This window comes from Plectropomus leopardus, chromosome 1 (genome assembly GCF_008729295.1).
Source record: "Plectropomus leopardus isolate mb chromosome 1, YSFRI_Pleo_2.0, whole genome shotgun sequence".
Classification (NCBI taxonomy): Eukaryota; Metazoa; Chordata; class Actinopteri; order Perciformes; family Serranidae; genus Plectropomus; species Plectropomus leopardus.
In genome coordinates this window covers 7,308,799-7,323,742 of record NC_056463.1, presented here as the reverse complement: position 1 = coordinate 7,323,742, position 14,944 = coordinate 7,308,799, and the positions used below count along the sequence as shown (strand labels likewise).

The window sequence follows — 14,944 nt, the reverse complement described above, 5'->3', positions numbered from 1 at the left end:
TTCGCACAGTCATGAAAAACCTGGAAAAGTCACAGAATTCATAAATAGCAATTTCTAAACTAAATATACCCTGAAAGTTTTGGAAAGGTCATGGAATTTTGTTCCAAAGACCTGTAATATAACACATTATGTTCTCAAGAACTGCTGAAAATTTGTAAATCCAATGAAAATGTCTGTTTTTATAGTTTCTGACTGTGATAAATGGCATAATACTTGGTGATTTCTTTGAAAAATCAGCCAATTCTTTGAGGAAAGAAAAAATAACCCAATTTCACTTAATTATTTATTTTTTAAATTGCCAAAACTCTTAAAAGAAAAAATAAACGGCCCGTTGGTCTGCACATTTGGAAGGCATGCTTTCTTTAAAAAAACAGCAGGAAAATAAATACAAAATACAGCCATTTAAAGTTTTATGCTCCTCCCCTAAAACCAAGATAAAAAACACTGATCCCTCCCCTGTGCTTAAAAAATGATTTGACATGCCTCATCCCTTTTGTACCACTCCTTCCCTCTCATAAATAACAAACAGTCCCTGAGTTATATTTAAATGTTCAGTTCAAATCCTGCTCCCAATTCACTATTTTTTAAGTAATATATACTTAAAAAAGCTATTATATAGTTAAAAGGAACTGATAAGGAGTATTGATGGTCATTTCAGAAAATGTACGGTCTTCAAAATTTGCCTCACAGTCATGGAAACATCATGGAATGTTTTTTGGTAAAAATGTTTATGAACCCTGAATCTTATTACTGAAAGTCAGCCACCGAGCCTCCAGCCCCCTCCCCTCCCCAAACACTGTTCATCGGGTCATGATGGTGATTACAGGAGTATAATTGTCCGGCCACATCAACCTGTGTGCCACTGACACCACATCCTGTTGACCCCCCACCCGTACTCTTAGCCGTAGTCCAAGCCACAGCAGCACATACCACCCATCCTTTCCCTTGTAAGGTAGCCTTTGTGGGAGACTGTATTTAGGGAAAATGGCTAATATTTAGGGACTGGAACTTGTAATGTTAGCTGGGCACCTATTTTAAACGGGGCCCATGAAGTCCTATACATAGCGCCAACAGTAAGAGGACCGCATATAGGAGGAGGAGGAGAGAGCCTGGAGTATTGGTGGCAACTTACCCCGTCACAGCGGCGACACAAAAAGCTCTGCAGCCCTCCACCTTTTCATTCTGTTTATCTCCTTCAGCAGGAGAAATAAGTGATGTTAGAGCAGCTGTTAGTGGGTTTTAAATGTTGGGATTTGAGTTGTAACCGTTATCTTAGTTTGACCTCAGTGAACCTCCATTATGAATTCATCCTGAGGTACACAGATTTCAATTGTTAATAGAGAAAATAGGTCAGACAAGAAGACAAAAAGAAGGAAGAAAGGTTTATCATTCAGACAGATTTTATTGTATTTATTTCATTGTTATAGGCACAGTAAAAATATTTGTAAACCATCAATAATATTTCTACCTCATTTGGGAGGTATTATTTGGTTTGTAGCTTCAAGCTTGAGTCTTAAAACCAACAAGCAAGTGAAGGAGAGAATTAAGATCCAGACCAAGTAAATGTAGGGTAGTAAATTTAGGGTTTTTTTTCTGCTCAAGTTAAACTTGATAAACTCATTGTTTGTAGTTCAGACATTTTGCAGCACTCATAGATGTAAGAATATCTAAAGTTTGTGTGTTTGAGACATTTAGATTAAATAAGTCTGGATTTTGCAGACAAACAAGATATCAGGAGAGTTTTGTTTGTTCCCTGCCTGGCAGATGCAGCCTCCTCCCTCCAGCTGTCTCTGGTTAGCTCACAAACAAATACTGAGTTTTAATTTCACATATGAGCTAGTTTGTTAGTAATGGGTATATAGTGTAAGCAATGGATAAGAGATTGTGCAGATACCTTATGCAAAGCAAAAAAAATGTGTTTTTTCACTGCTCTATAAAAGACAAGGAAATTTGGCAGGCAGAGTTGAAAGTAATTCCAAAAAGTAGATGAACGCTGGCTGAAGATTAGACTGTCTGTATAAAACAAACAAATGTACTCTTTTGTATCATACTAATTTAAAATTACAAAGCAGAAGGGTCGCCTCTGTGCACTTCCTATCATGCCAGATGTTCAGATCAGAATAGTCTGTGAGTGCACAAAGGGACCTGCATGTACAGTAGATGACAACATGGACAGTTAATGAACTGGCACTAACCTGGTGCTGCACTGTATGATACAGCTGATTATTCTGTACAGAGAGATGGTTCTTCTTTAGGGTCGGACTCTGAATTGAACATATTAATTGAACATGTTTTTGATATACTCGATTAACTTTACTGGTTCTTGACGATCACAATAGGTCGCCAAAGCTTCACAGAGGGTCACTTCTTCATTTTAAGGGTGTAAGGAAACATTTTTAAAAATATATACAGTAGGCCTGTATCTCAGCATTTCATTCATTTACGCAAAGGAAACTAAATGAAAGTTATTTTTAATGTTTAGATTATTACTATTTATTATTATTTAAAATAGTCTTAATGGTACAGACAGAACTGTACAAAAGGTTCCTAAAAATATCTGGAAACCACATCTCTATTTCCACAGGAAATAGTCTGTTTGAAATTAATCTGATTTCTAATTAATATTAGTTTTACACAGACTTTCTACAGAAATTGTGTTTACTATTTGGTTTAGTTTATCAGTTTTTCTGTGCTACGATGTTATGCATTGAATATGAAATATCCATAAAATATGTCATTTAGTCTGAGGTTGTCAGTTAATTCAGTGATAAAAAAGTGGTCCCTCAAGGAAAAAGGTTGGGAACCACTGATTTATAAATGTTCTTTATGTGATATGAGCCAATTGGGCGTTAAAGTTGTAAGGTCAAATGCCAATATTTTAATTAAGGCTGTTATACACTGTTGTAAGTAGGGAACATGAGTATAATTAAGGATATTTTTCAGACTAGCCTCAGTCTTTACAGTAGTGTTGTTGTGATCAGATGAATAATGTGTTGGGAAACAGCAAAATTATCATTTGAATTTTTGTATCAGGTGTTTTTAAACACAGTATTGAGTAAACTGTGAACAGCAGCTTTCCAGTATGATTTCTTTGTAGCCAAGCTCTAACAGTCTGCATTGACCTGACTGTGTGGGTGTTGAGCAGTCTTCTCTTCGTCGCCTCCAGTTAGTACAAAAGGCAGCTGTTCATCTCCTAACTGGAAAAAGAAAGCGGGATCATATAATACCAGTATTAGCCTCTCTCTCTCCCTGTCTGCTTTGGGATTGATTTTAAGATTTTAATGCTTGTTTTTAAGGTCTTAAACGGGCTGGCACCACCTTATTCAACGAAACTTTTACACCATCAAACTCTAGCTAAAGCTTTGAGGTCCACCAACCAAATGCTGTTAAAGGTTCCTAGGTCTCGCTATAAGAAAAGAGGTGACTGAGCTTTTGCAGGGGCTGCCTCTCATCTGCAATAGTCTATCTGTTCATATAAGAGCTGCTCAGTCCCTAGAAACCTTTAAGTCGCTGCTAAAGACCCATCTTTTTTCACTGGCGTTTACTTCTAGTTGAGCTAAGTACCTCAACTTAAAGTATTGTGCTGTATCTCTTGTATTTTATTTTGTACCCTTTTTATCATGTTTTACTAGTTTCTAGTTGTTTTGTCCCTTGGTTTTAGGATTGATCAGCACTTTGGTCAACTACGGTTGTTTTAAATGTGCTAAATGAATAAAATTGACATTGACATTGACTACTCTTGCTGTTATCTTGCAGTCTTGAGTGGAGGCGGCAGCCAGCAGCACAGTCCCCTGAAGCGCTCCGTGTCTCTCACGCCTCCCATGAGTGGCCCCAGCAACCAGCCTCTGGGCCATGTCTGGCTGTCGCAGGAGGACCTTCGGACTGCCAGAGGCCCAGCCCCAGACCACGCACCTCTATCACCCCAGAGCAGCATCGCCTCCTCAGGCAGCGGAGGCAGTGAGCATCTGGAGGAGGCTGGTTTAGGAGGAGGTTCAGGTCTGCATCGCAGCTCCTTCCATGATGAGGGCAGTGGCATGAGGGGTGAGTATAAAAAAATAGCATACACTTAGTAGGACAGTTCAAATGAAAGGGATTCCACTGACTGATTAACACACACACTGCTGATTATGCCAAGCTCACACTACAAAACTACAAACGCCCGGATTTCTTGCATGTTGATAAAAGCCCCATCTCAGAGGCAAATTGGCATTGGCTTGGCCCTCGGTCCAGATATTTAGCAGACAAATCTATTTGGACCTATTGTTGACTTGTTGACAAGCCAATGAGAGCACAAGAAACATGTTTAGGACAGAGAAAAGGAATGAGCATTGCTGTGCTCTCGTGTTGTGTTGTGTTGTGTTGTGTTGTTGTGTTGTGTTGTGTGTGTGTGTGTGTGTGTGTGTGTATTTAAGAGGAAGAGAGTAAATGAGAAGGGGTGGAAGGTGGACTATTGCACGCAATGTGTCTCTGAGTGATCTATGACGTTTGTAGAATGTTGCTTTGTCACTTTTTGACCCACCTGCCTGAACCTGTATTTCCTAGTAAGCAACCCCTGCAAGTTGTGGTTTGACCTGCACTTTACATGAGATACTCATCTGGAATTCCTCTTGGTGAAAGTTCTTGTAGTGTCACCAGTCAGTCATTTGGTATGAATACCAAAATTACTTTGGGACTCCCAGTTACAAGACAGCAGGCTGTGTAGTGTGAACAGTTCAGCAATCTGACAACTCTAAAAGTCATGTAGTGTTAACTTAGCTTTAAAGGGGTTCAGTTAAAGGCTCTGGCAAGTTGTTGATCCAGTCAGAGCAGTTTGTCAGGGGGAAGCAGAGGCCACAGCTGCCAACCTCCGTGACCTTACTCTGAGGCTATCACTGTCTGCACTGGAGTTAAACCTTTCAAGAAGGCTCTGCCCTCTCTTTCACAGAGATTTTTCATGTTGTCATCCAGCTAAACAGGAAGGAAAAGCTAACATTCCTGCCCCAAGAGAAAGAGCTCCCATTTGTCATTTTTACTTTAGAGGAAAATATTGACACAAAGTTTCAGTAATCTGTTACTGCCAGAGAAGACTGCTGCGCTGGGTGTCAGGTATCAGGAGGCGGAATAAGGTTTACAGAGCACTGACTTCTCAAGATTTAATATCAGCGTATGTGCACTTCCAGTGGACAAATACTTCATCCATCACTGTTTCTAACTCTATGACAATATCTATTATTCAGATAAATCAAACAGCTGTGTAATTGTGATCAAACACTCAGTCTGTATTACTTTACTGGAAGGTGGAGGTCTGCTTGTTCAGTGACGCTCCACATCATGTAGGATGGACAGACCAGTGTCCATAAAGTCCCTGTTTACTCTCAGAGTTTCTGCAAAGGTGTCAAAGTGAGTCCTCAGATGAAAACAGAGCAGCAGATTAACAAAAGAAATATATAAAATTGTAAAGGAGAAACATGCATTCACAGAGCTTATTTGTTCTCTTCTGAGTTGCACAAAATGGGCTGTCAGAACTGCAGTTATTGACTCAAAATCAAAGAACCAATGAAAATCGGCATCTAAACTGCACATTAGGACAAAGATGTCTTAATGAGTAGTAGCGAGCTAACACTCCCAGCAGTTTGAATGTGGCGTACAGATCCGCTGAACATTAATGTTAAACTAATGTTTTATTTTCATTTATGGTGATTTTTTTCAAAATCTTGTGACTGAATATTGTATTATCTATTTTGTCCATCATTATACAGTATGTGTATGTGTGCAAAACAGTCTAGGTTGTATGGTGTTTGCAGCAGCGATAATGAAGGAATTGAAGCTGCCCAATGAAATCGTTTTATAATCATTGGATGTCTTCTGCCTCTCAGATGTTCCTGCGTGGCTGAAGAGTCTCCGTCTCCATAAGTACGCTGCTCTCTTCTCCACAATGACCTACGACGAGATGATGTCACTGACTGAAGAGCAGCTAGAGGCACAGGTTTTTATATATATACACACCTACAGTAAAAAAACACACGAAAACACATGGACAGATTTGCTTTCAATGTAATTTATAAAAAGAACAATAACTTTACAAGGTAAAAGTTGTTGCTGTATATTTTTATTCTATTCACTGATGTTAATTGACTAAATGGATTCAGTCAACCAGGGCTGCCCCCTGAAAGTCAAAGATTCGATCATCAGTCGGAGACTAGTTATGGACCAATTCAGAAATGTACGTAATTATGCAGGGCAATGCCTTGAATAACAACATTTCGGCGCGTAGTTCTGGCACATGTGGGGCAGACACTAGTGTCAGATAAAAGGAAATATCTTAATATTGCCCAGTTTTAATCAATCTTAGTTTTGAAAAGGGACATATTTATATAATTAACTTCAGCCAGGTCATGTTGAGAAGTACAACATGACCTGGTTGTGCAGAGTACAAGGTTGTGCTTGCGCTTAAAGACGTTGAGGAGTTTATTCTGAAACAGAGGATGCAGCTAAAATAACCACAGCTCACCGGGAAGCTGTATACTTCCTCCAGGTGTTGCTAACCCTTTCTGTCTGACCCTAACATAATGCACAGCCACACTGAGACGTGCTAATCTTCAGCAGAACGACAGTGACGTCCTTTGCAACAGAAGATTCAGTATACTGCTATTCGCCCAACCTGGAAGTGTTTCAATAGATAGTATCAGTTCTTTAAAGGACAATGTATGTTGTCAGGGTAAAAGGCATTAAATTAATTAATCTAAAAATAAGGCCTGAATTGGTATTAAAATGTCTTAAGGAGCATTTTTAAGACTTTAAACGTGCTGTGGGAATTATGTTTTTTTTTTGACATTGCATTGTAAAATCCCAGAATAATTTTGTTGTTTTCCATGTGTTCCACTCTAGAAAGTTTTTTTTTTTTCACCATTTCAGGTAAATCACCTAACTTTTTAAGTAGAATTTTTAATTTTAAAAAATGATTTTTTAAAAAAAAAAAATCATGTTTTATATTCAAATATACAGTATATTTGGGCAAATAGTCTCTTGATCTTTGTAAGTGATATGGTTTTTTTTTTTCTTTTTCTCTCTTTTATCTTGGTAATTGTAAAATTGGTCTTAGATTTCAATTCTAATGGCATTTAAAAAGTCTTAGAGTCTTAAATCTAACTCTTCTGAAGCTGCAGGAACCCTGATTGCATTTGTACACCGCACATCTCTCTATCTCAAGGAATAGGTATCAGTTCTTCAGACCAGTGTTTTGCCAATGAGTGAAGGCATCTTTGACACAAAACTCTTTCTCCCAACAGAAGGTCACTAAAGGAGCAAGACACAAGATCGTTATCAGCATTATGAAGCTCAAAGAGAGGCAGAACCTACTTCGCAGCTTGGAAAAGGTCAGTGACTGGAAAACACATTCTCTTCTTCTTTTCTTCCTCTTCACAAAAAAAATCTCACAAAGCTTCTAGCCCTACATGGAGTTATTTGAATTTAGAAATGATATTGATTTTTTGTTACTGGCAAATGAGCTCGAAACCTAAGTGGACACCACCTCTCTGTTCCCGTGCGTTTCTGAGAGGTAGAGTGAGAAGGGTGGCCATTCTCAGTCGGTGTTATGTATCTGAGATGGCAGCTAAAGGAACACCTAATCCAGGAAGCAGAGTTTTGGGCTCCGAATTTAAACCCATCCGCCTCCCGCCCCCCACCCCTCGCCCCTACGCTCAGCCTTCAAAGCAAGACAATGGCGCTCAAGGGCACACCGCAGGAGGGACTTCTTGGGCCGGCTAAATTCAGGCTTAACCTTTTCACCAACGCTTCATTTAAAAATTTGTTACCGCTGCATTGGTAGGGCTGGCGAAACAAGACACCTGTTGCTTGGTATTTTGGGTTTACACAGACTCATGTAGAGCGCTGCTGTGCGACGGGTGTAAGGGACGCTGATGTGATACACGTGGACACAAGTAGTGAAAGAAAAACGGACGTATGTATTTTTGGTTTTAGTTTATTCCTTGCTCTATCACATGGCACTGTGGTCAGGGATCTCTCCTTCACTGTTGAGTCCGTCTTCCTCTTAATATCCAACTTGTTTGCCATAAGTAACATACATTTATTCAATGAATATGTTAAAATTTGTGTCACTTAGGTGGTTCACGTCAGGTAAAGCTTCAAATCTTAGGCACAATCCCCTGTTTTTTTTTTTTTTTTTTTTTTTTTTTTTAATCTTTCCTACCACCCCTGATTTTCAAGTGCCACCTTGCCCCTCAGAACAGAGTTACAGGGGGTAATGGTTGAAAACTTTCGATATGAAATGGGACAACCCTTTTCTGGCCCTATTCTGATCATCGGTAGTCGTCCATGCGACGAGTATTGCCTGACATTGTGAATATGCCGTCTTCAGCTGTGGTTATTTTTTGTGAGAGGTAAAGGCAGACTTTTTCGGTTGTCACGATTCCTGGATTTAAGTTTCATACTATCAGTCTCTCAAACAAGTCATCAAATAAGACATAAAAAGAGGTGTTGTCAAAAATCAGCAATACCAACGTAACGTTAGCTAGCTAGCTAAATAAACCAATGCATCGGCATACAAGTGATATCTTTTATTTTGCCTTTTATAAAGAACCATATAAATCTTCATTTACAAAGAAAATATATCTGTGAGTTCCTTTTGTTGCTTGTGCAGCCACACTGATGATGATTTCTCTTAACACTCGGTTTGGACTGTGCCTCTGAAAAACCACCGTTTAAAGAGCCATGTAGCTCCAACACTTCGCACTACCCCTCAATCCCAACAAGAACAAGGACACCCCTATAGACGTGAAAGGGCAAAACAGATGGGTAAAGGCCAAGTGTTATGGGCAAGGGGTACGTTGGGTTTTGGCCGTATTCTTGAGATCTGTATTGTAAGAGCCACATCAGCTCGGTCACTTAGATATCCTCTTCATTCTTTTGAATCTGATTCCCCATTCACACCTTCCCTCTCTCCTCTCCCCTCCTATCTTTTACCCCCACTAGGATGTATTGGAGGGCAGTAATCTGCGCGCCCCGCTGCAGGAGCTCCACCAAATGATCATGACGCCAATCAAGGCTTTCAGCGGTGGCGAGGAGGCCTCCCCGCAGCGCCCCCTGCTGGGCCCTGAGGGCAAGAGCGTAGCTCCCGGTTCCCATCTGTCTGGTGTTGGCGGGAGCGGAGGGGAGGCTGAGTCAGGCACCAGCGTCATCGCCGAGGGGGATCTACCAGGCCAGTTCACTCGTGTCATGGGCAAAGGTGAGCTACATGCACCAGCACTCAGGCGAGATTATTTCCATGGACCGCAAGAGGGTTTTGTTTTAATGTCTTATTTTCCATCGCTGCCTCCTACTCAGTTTGTACCCAGCTGCTGGTGTCGAGGTCAGATGAGGACAACATCAGCTCCTACCTACAACTGATCGACAAGTGCCTTATCCATGAGGTACCTGCTCACTCTGGAATACACTTATGCAGTGCAGATACTTTGAGTGTCAAGATGAAAAATCCGAAACATGATACAGCATATACTTTATATACTAGGAACAGAAGATACAGGATGTTTAAAGGTGAACTGCGCCCACTTTCAAAACTTATATATTTTATTCCTATTGTTTAAGACTGTCCAAAAATATTAGTGACCATGAACAGCTCTCTACCAAATCAAAAAATGAAGACAGCTAAAATTCAAATGTGTGATGTCATAGGGTATAAAGTTTTAGGCTACTCCATAGACAATGAATGGTGAAAGATGTTGTAGATGACACAGAGCAGCCAGGAGGATGTTCTGAGTATATAGACACATTTTCTGTTTCACAGCTGAGCATGCTACAATATAATAAAGCTCTTTTAGGTGTAAAGATATGCAGATATCATTATTTTTTTTCAGCTGAATTATTATTTCAGCCACCAGCAGAAACTTTAACAAATTGAAATGTTGAGAGAATTCATCAAACATTTTTTGAGTTCAGTTGTCAGTAAATTACACACAACAGATCATACATGAGTTAATCTAGTTTAAAGAGGAATGCTCTGATCCAGACCGTCTCTCTCTTTTTCAGTATGTTAAAGTAGAAATGTGCATTGTGCAGTTTCAGGTTTCAGGTTTCATATTTAGATGTGAAGAGGGGTTGGTGTCATTTGATGCGACACAGTGTACCTGAAAATCCTCCACCGTGCTTCATTTCAACCCCGATTCGTACTCTCTGTTCTCCCCTCCCCCCTCCCCTGTCAGTCCTTTACTGAGACGCAGAAGAAGAGGCTGTTGTCATGGAAACAACAGGTCCAGAGGCTGTTCCGGTCCATTCCAAGGAAAACCCTCCTCGACATAGCAGGGTACCGACCGCAAAGGAGGTAATGGCGAAGACATACAGCTGCTGTCATTTTCAGTCGCTGTCTGTGATGAAAATACTTGAAATCAAAATCACTTTAACTTAAATAAAACAACCAGAAAAGGCTATGTGGTAAGAAAAAAACTACAGATTTCTGGCTGTAAATGGTCAAATGAGTGGGAAATGTCAGAAACCTGGTAAAGCTTTAATCAACATACATACAGGAAAAATGTTAAATGTAATAATTGTGACAAACATCTTATATGAAGTTTTCTGATTCTTATTATTATTTCCTTTGTAGACGTGTACAATTACCAAAGCATGAATATAGGCAAACAAGAGGAGGGAAGTGAATTAGAGAAGGATTTATTCATTAGTTTGTAGACAGCAGGTTTTTCAGAGATAGACGTTTAATCACTTTAAATGTAATCACTTTATAACTGAAATGTTTATATTATTATTACAAGTTCAGCTCTGTTCAGAAAACTTGTCTATCTCATCCCCAGCACCACAGCTTCATCAAACTAGTGGAAAAATTTCCCGTTGGGATGAGGAATGTGCAAAAAAGTTTTCTGCATGTTATTATAATATGTAACTTTTTTTACATTAAGATTGTAGTATTGAATTAACTTGCTCCTCTTGGCTTTAATGTTCCAACACCTGTGATCACCATTTGCTTTCCTGCATCTCACTTTTATCTGGTCCTGCTGCAGCCGTTTCGGCCAGTCCAACTCTCTGCCCACCACTGGCTGTGTTGGGGGCACGGGTGGCGTGTCGGCCAGGAGGAGCCTTCGCCAGTTCCAGATGCCCTCCAGGAGCTTGCCGGGTGCCAGGCTGGGCCTGCTGGGCAGCGGGGGACTGCTGGGACCCACACCTCGCAGCTCAAGCAGCACACCCACCGGTCCCAAGCAGGGGAGACAGGTGAGTGAAACCAGCACGGAGAGATGAGAGTAAACCAGCAGGGAGAACAGGGAGTCAGACTAGAGCGTAGACAGAGGTATGATGAGCCTGTCAGTGTGCAGAGAGTGTTACTATCTATGAGTTATTCTCTACTATACATGATTTAGTACGTGTGACACCAAAATAACAAGAAGATGTGCATTATTAGCGTAGTGTGTGGCAGGGTGTTCTCTCCCTTAAAAAACCATTTTAGGGATTCATGTAATTATTTTCATTATTGATGTATTAATTAACTGTTCAAAGACGCATGTTAACTCTCACACAGACTGGTCATCTTTGGGAGATTTTCAACTAGTGTGGTTAAAGACGTCAGATGTGGCTGGATAGTTCAGATTATTTCCTAAAAGGACATTTAAATGAAACTTTCTGATACAAAAAAATGAGCTCTAAACTAATGGTATCGTGTGTGTGTGTGTGTGTGTGTGTGTGTGTGTGTGTGTGTGTGTGTGCATGTGTGCGCACGCACGCGCGTGTGTGTGTGGTGACTGGAATGCTGAATGGCAGTGGTGTTCGTGACTGCACAGAGGAAGATTTTGAAATGCGTAATAATACATTCCAGGATGTTTACAGTAACCTGGGCAGCAGAATTCCTTCTTCAGCACGTATTCTGCCTGAAATAGACTTTTTTTTATTCCATGACAAAGAAAAAATGTGGGGTGAGGAAGAGGAGCAGCGGTGGTGTTTGGCGAATGAAGTGAGGTGGATGGAACTCGTAGGCAGGTCACCCCACATACCAGAGGCCCTGCGTCAGTGCCGAACACTGAAACAGGAGGAGCTGTGGAGCTGTTTCAGGCCCATCCTGGCACACATTGGTCTGGGCTGACCCAGTTCATAGGGAACCTCTCTCTCTCTTTCTCCCTCTCTCTCTCCCTCTCTCTTTCTCTCTTATTTCTTACAATGGGAGGAAATACCTCAGTTCCTCCTCCTCACGCTGGACCTTCTTGTGTGGGACTGTAGTGTGGATGTGTAGAGGGAGAGAGAGAGAAGGAGGGTGGGAGGGAAATATATGAGTCATAGTTTGGGAGAGGTAGCTGTGGTGTTGGAGGAGGAGGGGCAATGAGAGAGAGAGAGTTTATATGAGTGTGTATGAGAGTGAGAGAGGCGGTCAGAGGCAGTGAGAACAGTGCACAGGCATTTCCTGTTTTTCCCTGGCCCGTGGCACTGAAGGGCTGCGGGGGGGTGCTGTGTTGGGGGTGGGGGGTCGTGGTGTTGGGGGTATAATAGGCAGGTTACAGTGAGGAATTCATGTGGTGAGTGTCTGAGACTGTCATTAGGTGTGGGCCAGACATCCAGACAGAAGCGTGGGGAGAGAAAATGTTGAAGAGGCTGTGGCCTTGATCTTACAACAGACTTCTTTCAAGCTTGCATATTTCATTTTCCTCTTTGATCAGTGAAAGTTTCAGCAATGTGTGAAAAGAAGTCATGGGAATGAGTGTAACGAGGAGAACCTTTGAACATGAAATTGGTGAATCAAAGCACGATGTATGATTATATTGCCTTTTAAAAGTTTTGTTGAAAACAGTGTAACGACAGGCCTGTCACGATATCTACTTTAGTTGGACAACAAACTGTCCCAGAAATAATTGCGATAAACAATATTGTAATTTTGAGACAATTTTATGACACTAATATAATGATAATATGAAAGCGTAATAATTTATGTATCCCTTACTAACTTTTAATTCCTAAAAATATTCTGCTATTGGAATTGGAATATGAAAACAATATTTCACATATTATTACTTTAGTGTCTCTTGCACACCAAAAGTGCAGCTGCAGGCTACTGGTAAGCTACGCTGTGTCATCTTTGAAGCATTGTGTTATTTTTCTTACTTGGCAGGGTGGAAATTAAAAAAAAAAGAAAGATTGAATTGCTGCGCCCGAGTCTGATAATGGTTGGGAAAAGTCTGCTGTGAATTCTGGATTAATTTTGACTCAAGTTTTGGTGACATTCTTATGTAAACAAACACAACAGGCAATATAAAGATTAGGTTTTGTCCTAATATGGTGTGATAATTATCATGACAGGCTTACGTAACAATTAGTTAAGTCTAAATGCAGCTCACATATATACATTGTTTAACTTTCTCTGGACCACAAAGACCTTTCGACATACGCCGTATGTAATATAAAAATATTACATTCCATTTTGCTTGATCGAGAAAGTATTTATGGATGATTTCAATTTTCCAATACAAAATTGGTATACATTTTAAAAAAAGTACATTTTTCAAAAAAACTTTAGAAGTCTCAAAAGAAGAATTTAGTAAAACATTCAGATAACTTGATAATTTTATTCTGCCAGGTGTTATCTAAACAGAATTTATATATTAAATATAATTTAGTTCATTTACCAAGAGCAGGAGCAGAATGAATATGTCCTGTCATTTTATAAGACATCCCAAAATACTGCCATTAACTGCAAAGTTAATGGCAGTATTTCAATTTTTCCCATTAGTTTCACAGAGGTGTTTGCATGTTCAGGAAGTGAATTTAATGCTTTTGTTAAAAATTCTCCTCAGGGTCTCTGGTTTGCCAACCCCGGAGGAAGCAACAGCATGCCCAGCCGGACCCACAGCTCCGTGCAGAGGACCCGCTCCCTGCCGGTTCACACCACACCACAAACCATGGTCATGTTCCAACAAGCTGGTAAGAAACAAATGAAAATATGCTTCAAATGGTTTATTCTAATCATTGTATATGTCTCTATATTGTGTATTTTATTCTGTATATCAACAAGTTATAACTCCCACATTTGAAATGAAAACACATTGTCGAAATTTACAGTGACGTTTTCTTTTCCTTTAACACTTTATTCTTATTTTAAAGGCAGCAATATATACCGTAGTTTCTAACTCTCACAACAGTTAAGTGCTTTTCATCATGCCGTTATGAAGAGTTTACCGACTTGCTTGATTTTAGTTTCAAACAACCAGTGGATGACTAACACAATTAGTCAACACACATTGACTAATCGCTTCCAGTTTTTCAAATTTAGTCTTGAGGGTATTGAGCTGGGTTTTGTCCCATTTTAGTGTTGATTCTGCAGGTTTGGGCCAAAAAAAATATAAATATTAGAAGGAAATGATAACACAGAAACCACTCTGCAGCCAGGCTGTTCTGTTTGAATGAAAGTGTTTCTGATAGAACTTTGTGTTTCATTTTGACAACATCAACTTCGTATGAAGCTGAGCACACTGACCTGTAGCCCTGTTTATTTTCCCTTTCCTATCAAAGTGAAAAACCTGTTTTAGCCCAACAACAGTGTATTGTTTCTCCCAGGACACACTGGAAATAATTATCCAGTCATTTTCTCTTATGAACTGGCAATACTGGTCTGTACTCAAGATGCAGCGTCATCGCATCAAATCATAAACAAAATTGTGTCTAAAAATGAAGTCATCCTGAATAATGATGATCATTTTTAGCCCTGTTTCGACCTGAAAGCTCCTTGTTCAGTGTCAACACGGGCTCGGGTCATGGTAACCATCGGCGCCAGGCAGAGTGACCTGTAGTAGCCTTGGCTGACTGGACTTTGTCCCACAGGAACAATGGACAGTAATAGGACAAGCTGGGACTTCCTCCACTTTTGTCACACACACACACACACACACACACACGTACACACACAAACACTAGAAACATACTCTTTTTAGAATGAAGAGGAAAAACAGATTTTAAAAAAGCAGGA

General features: G+C 40.2%; 1 protein-coding gene across 2 annotated transcripts in view; it reads left to right on the top strand.

The window, feature by feature from the left end:
- samd4a (sterile alpha motif domain containing 4A) overlaps window positions 1–14,944 on the top strand; it is a 65,074-nt gene that overhangs the window by 38,109 nt on the left and 12,021 nt on the right. Inside the window, exons 4-11 of one of the 2 annotated variants that reach the window (XM_042490973.1) lie at window positions 3,757–4,041; window positions 5,856–5,959; window positions 7,269–7,355; window positions 8,971–9,223; window positions 9,322–9,407; window positions 10,197–10,315; window positions 11,007–11,214; window positions 13,776–13,902. In XM_042490973.1, coding sequence (XP_042346907.1) covers window positions 3,757–4,041; window positions 5,856–5,959; window positions 7,269–7,355; window positions 8,971–9,223; window positions 9,322–9,407; window positions 10,197–10,315; window positions 11,007–11,214; window positions 13,776–13,902 — 1,269 coding nt within the window. Of the gene's footprint in view, window positions 1–3,756; window positions 4,042–5,855; window positions 5,966–7,268; window positions 7,356–8,970; window positions 9,224–9,321; window positions 9,408–10,196; window positions 10,316–11,006; window positions 11,215–13,775; window positions 13,903–14,944 lie in introns of both variants that reach the window. The other variant, XM_042490965.1, reaches the window with a different exon arrangement.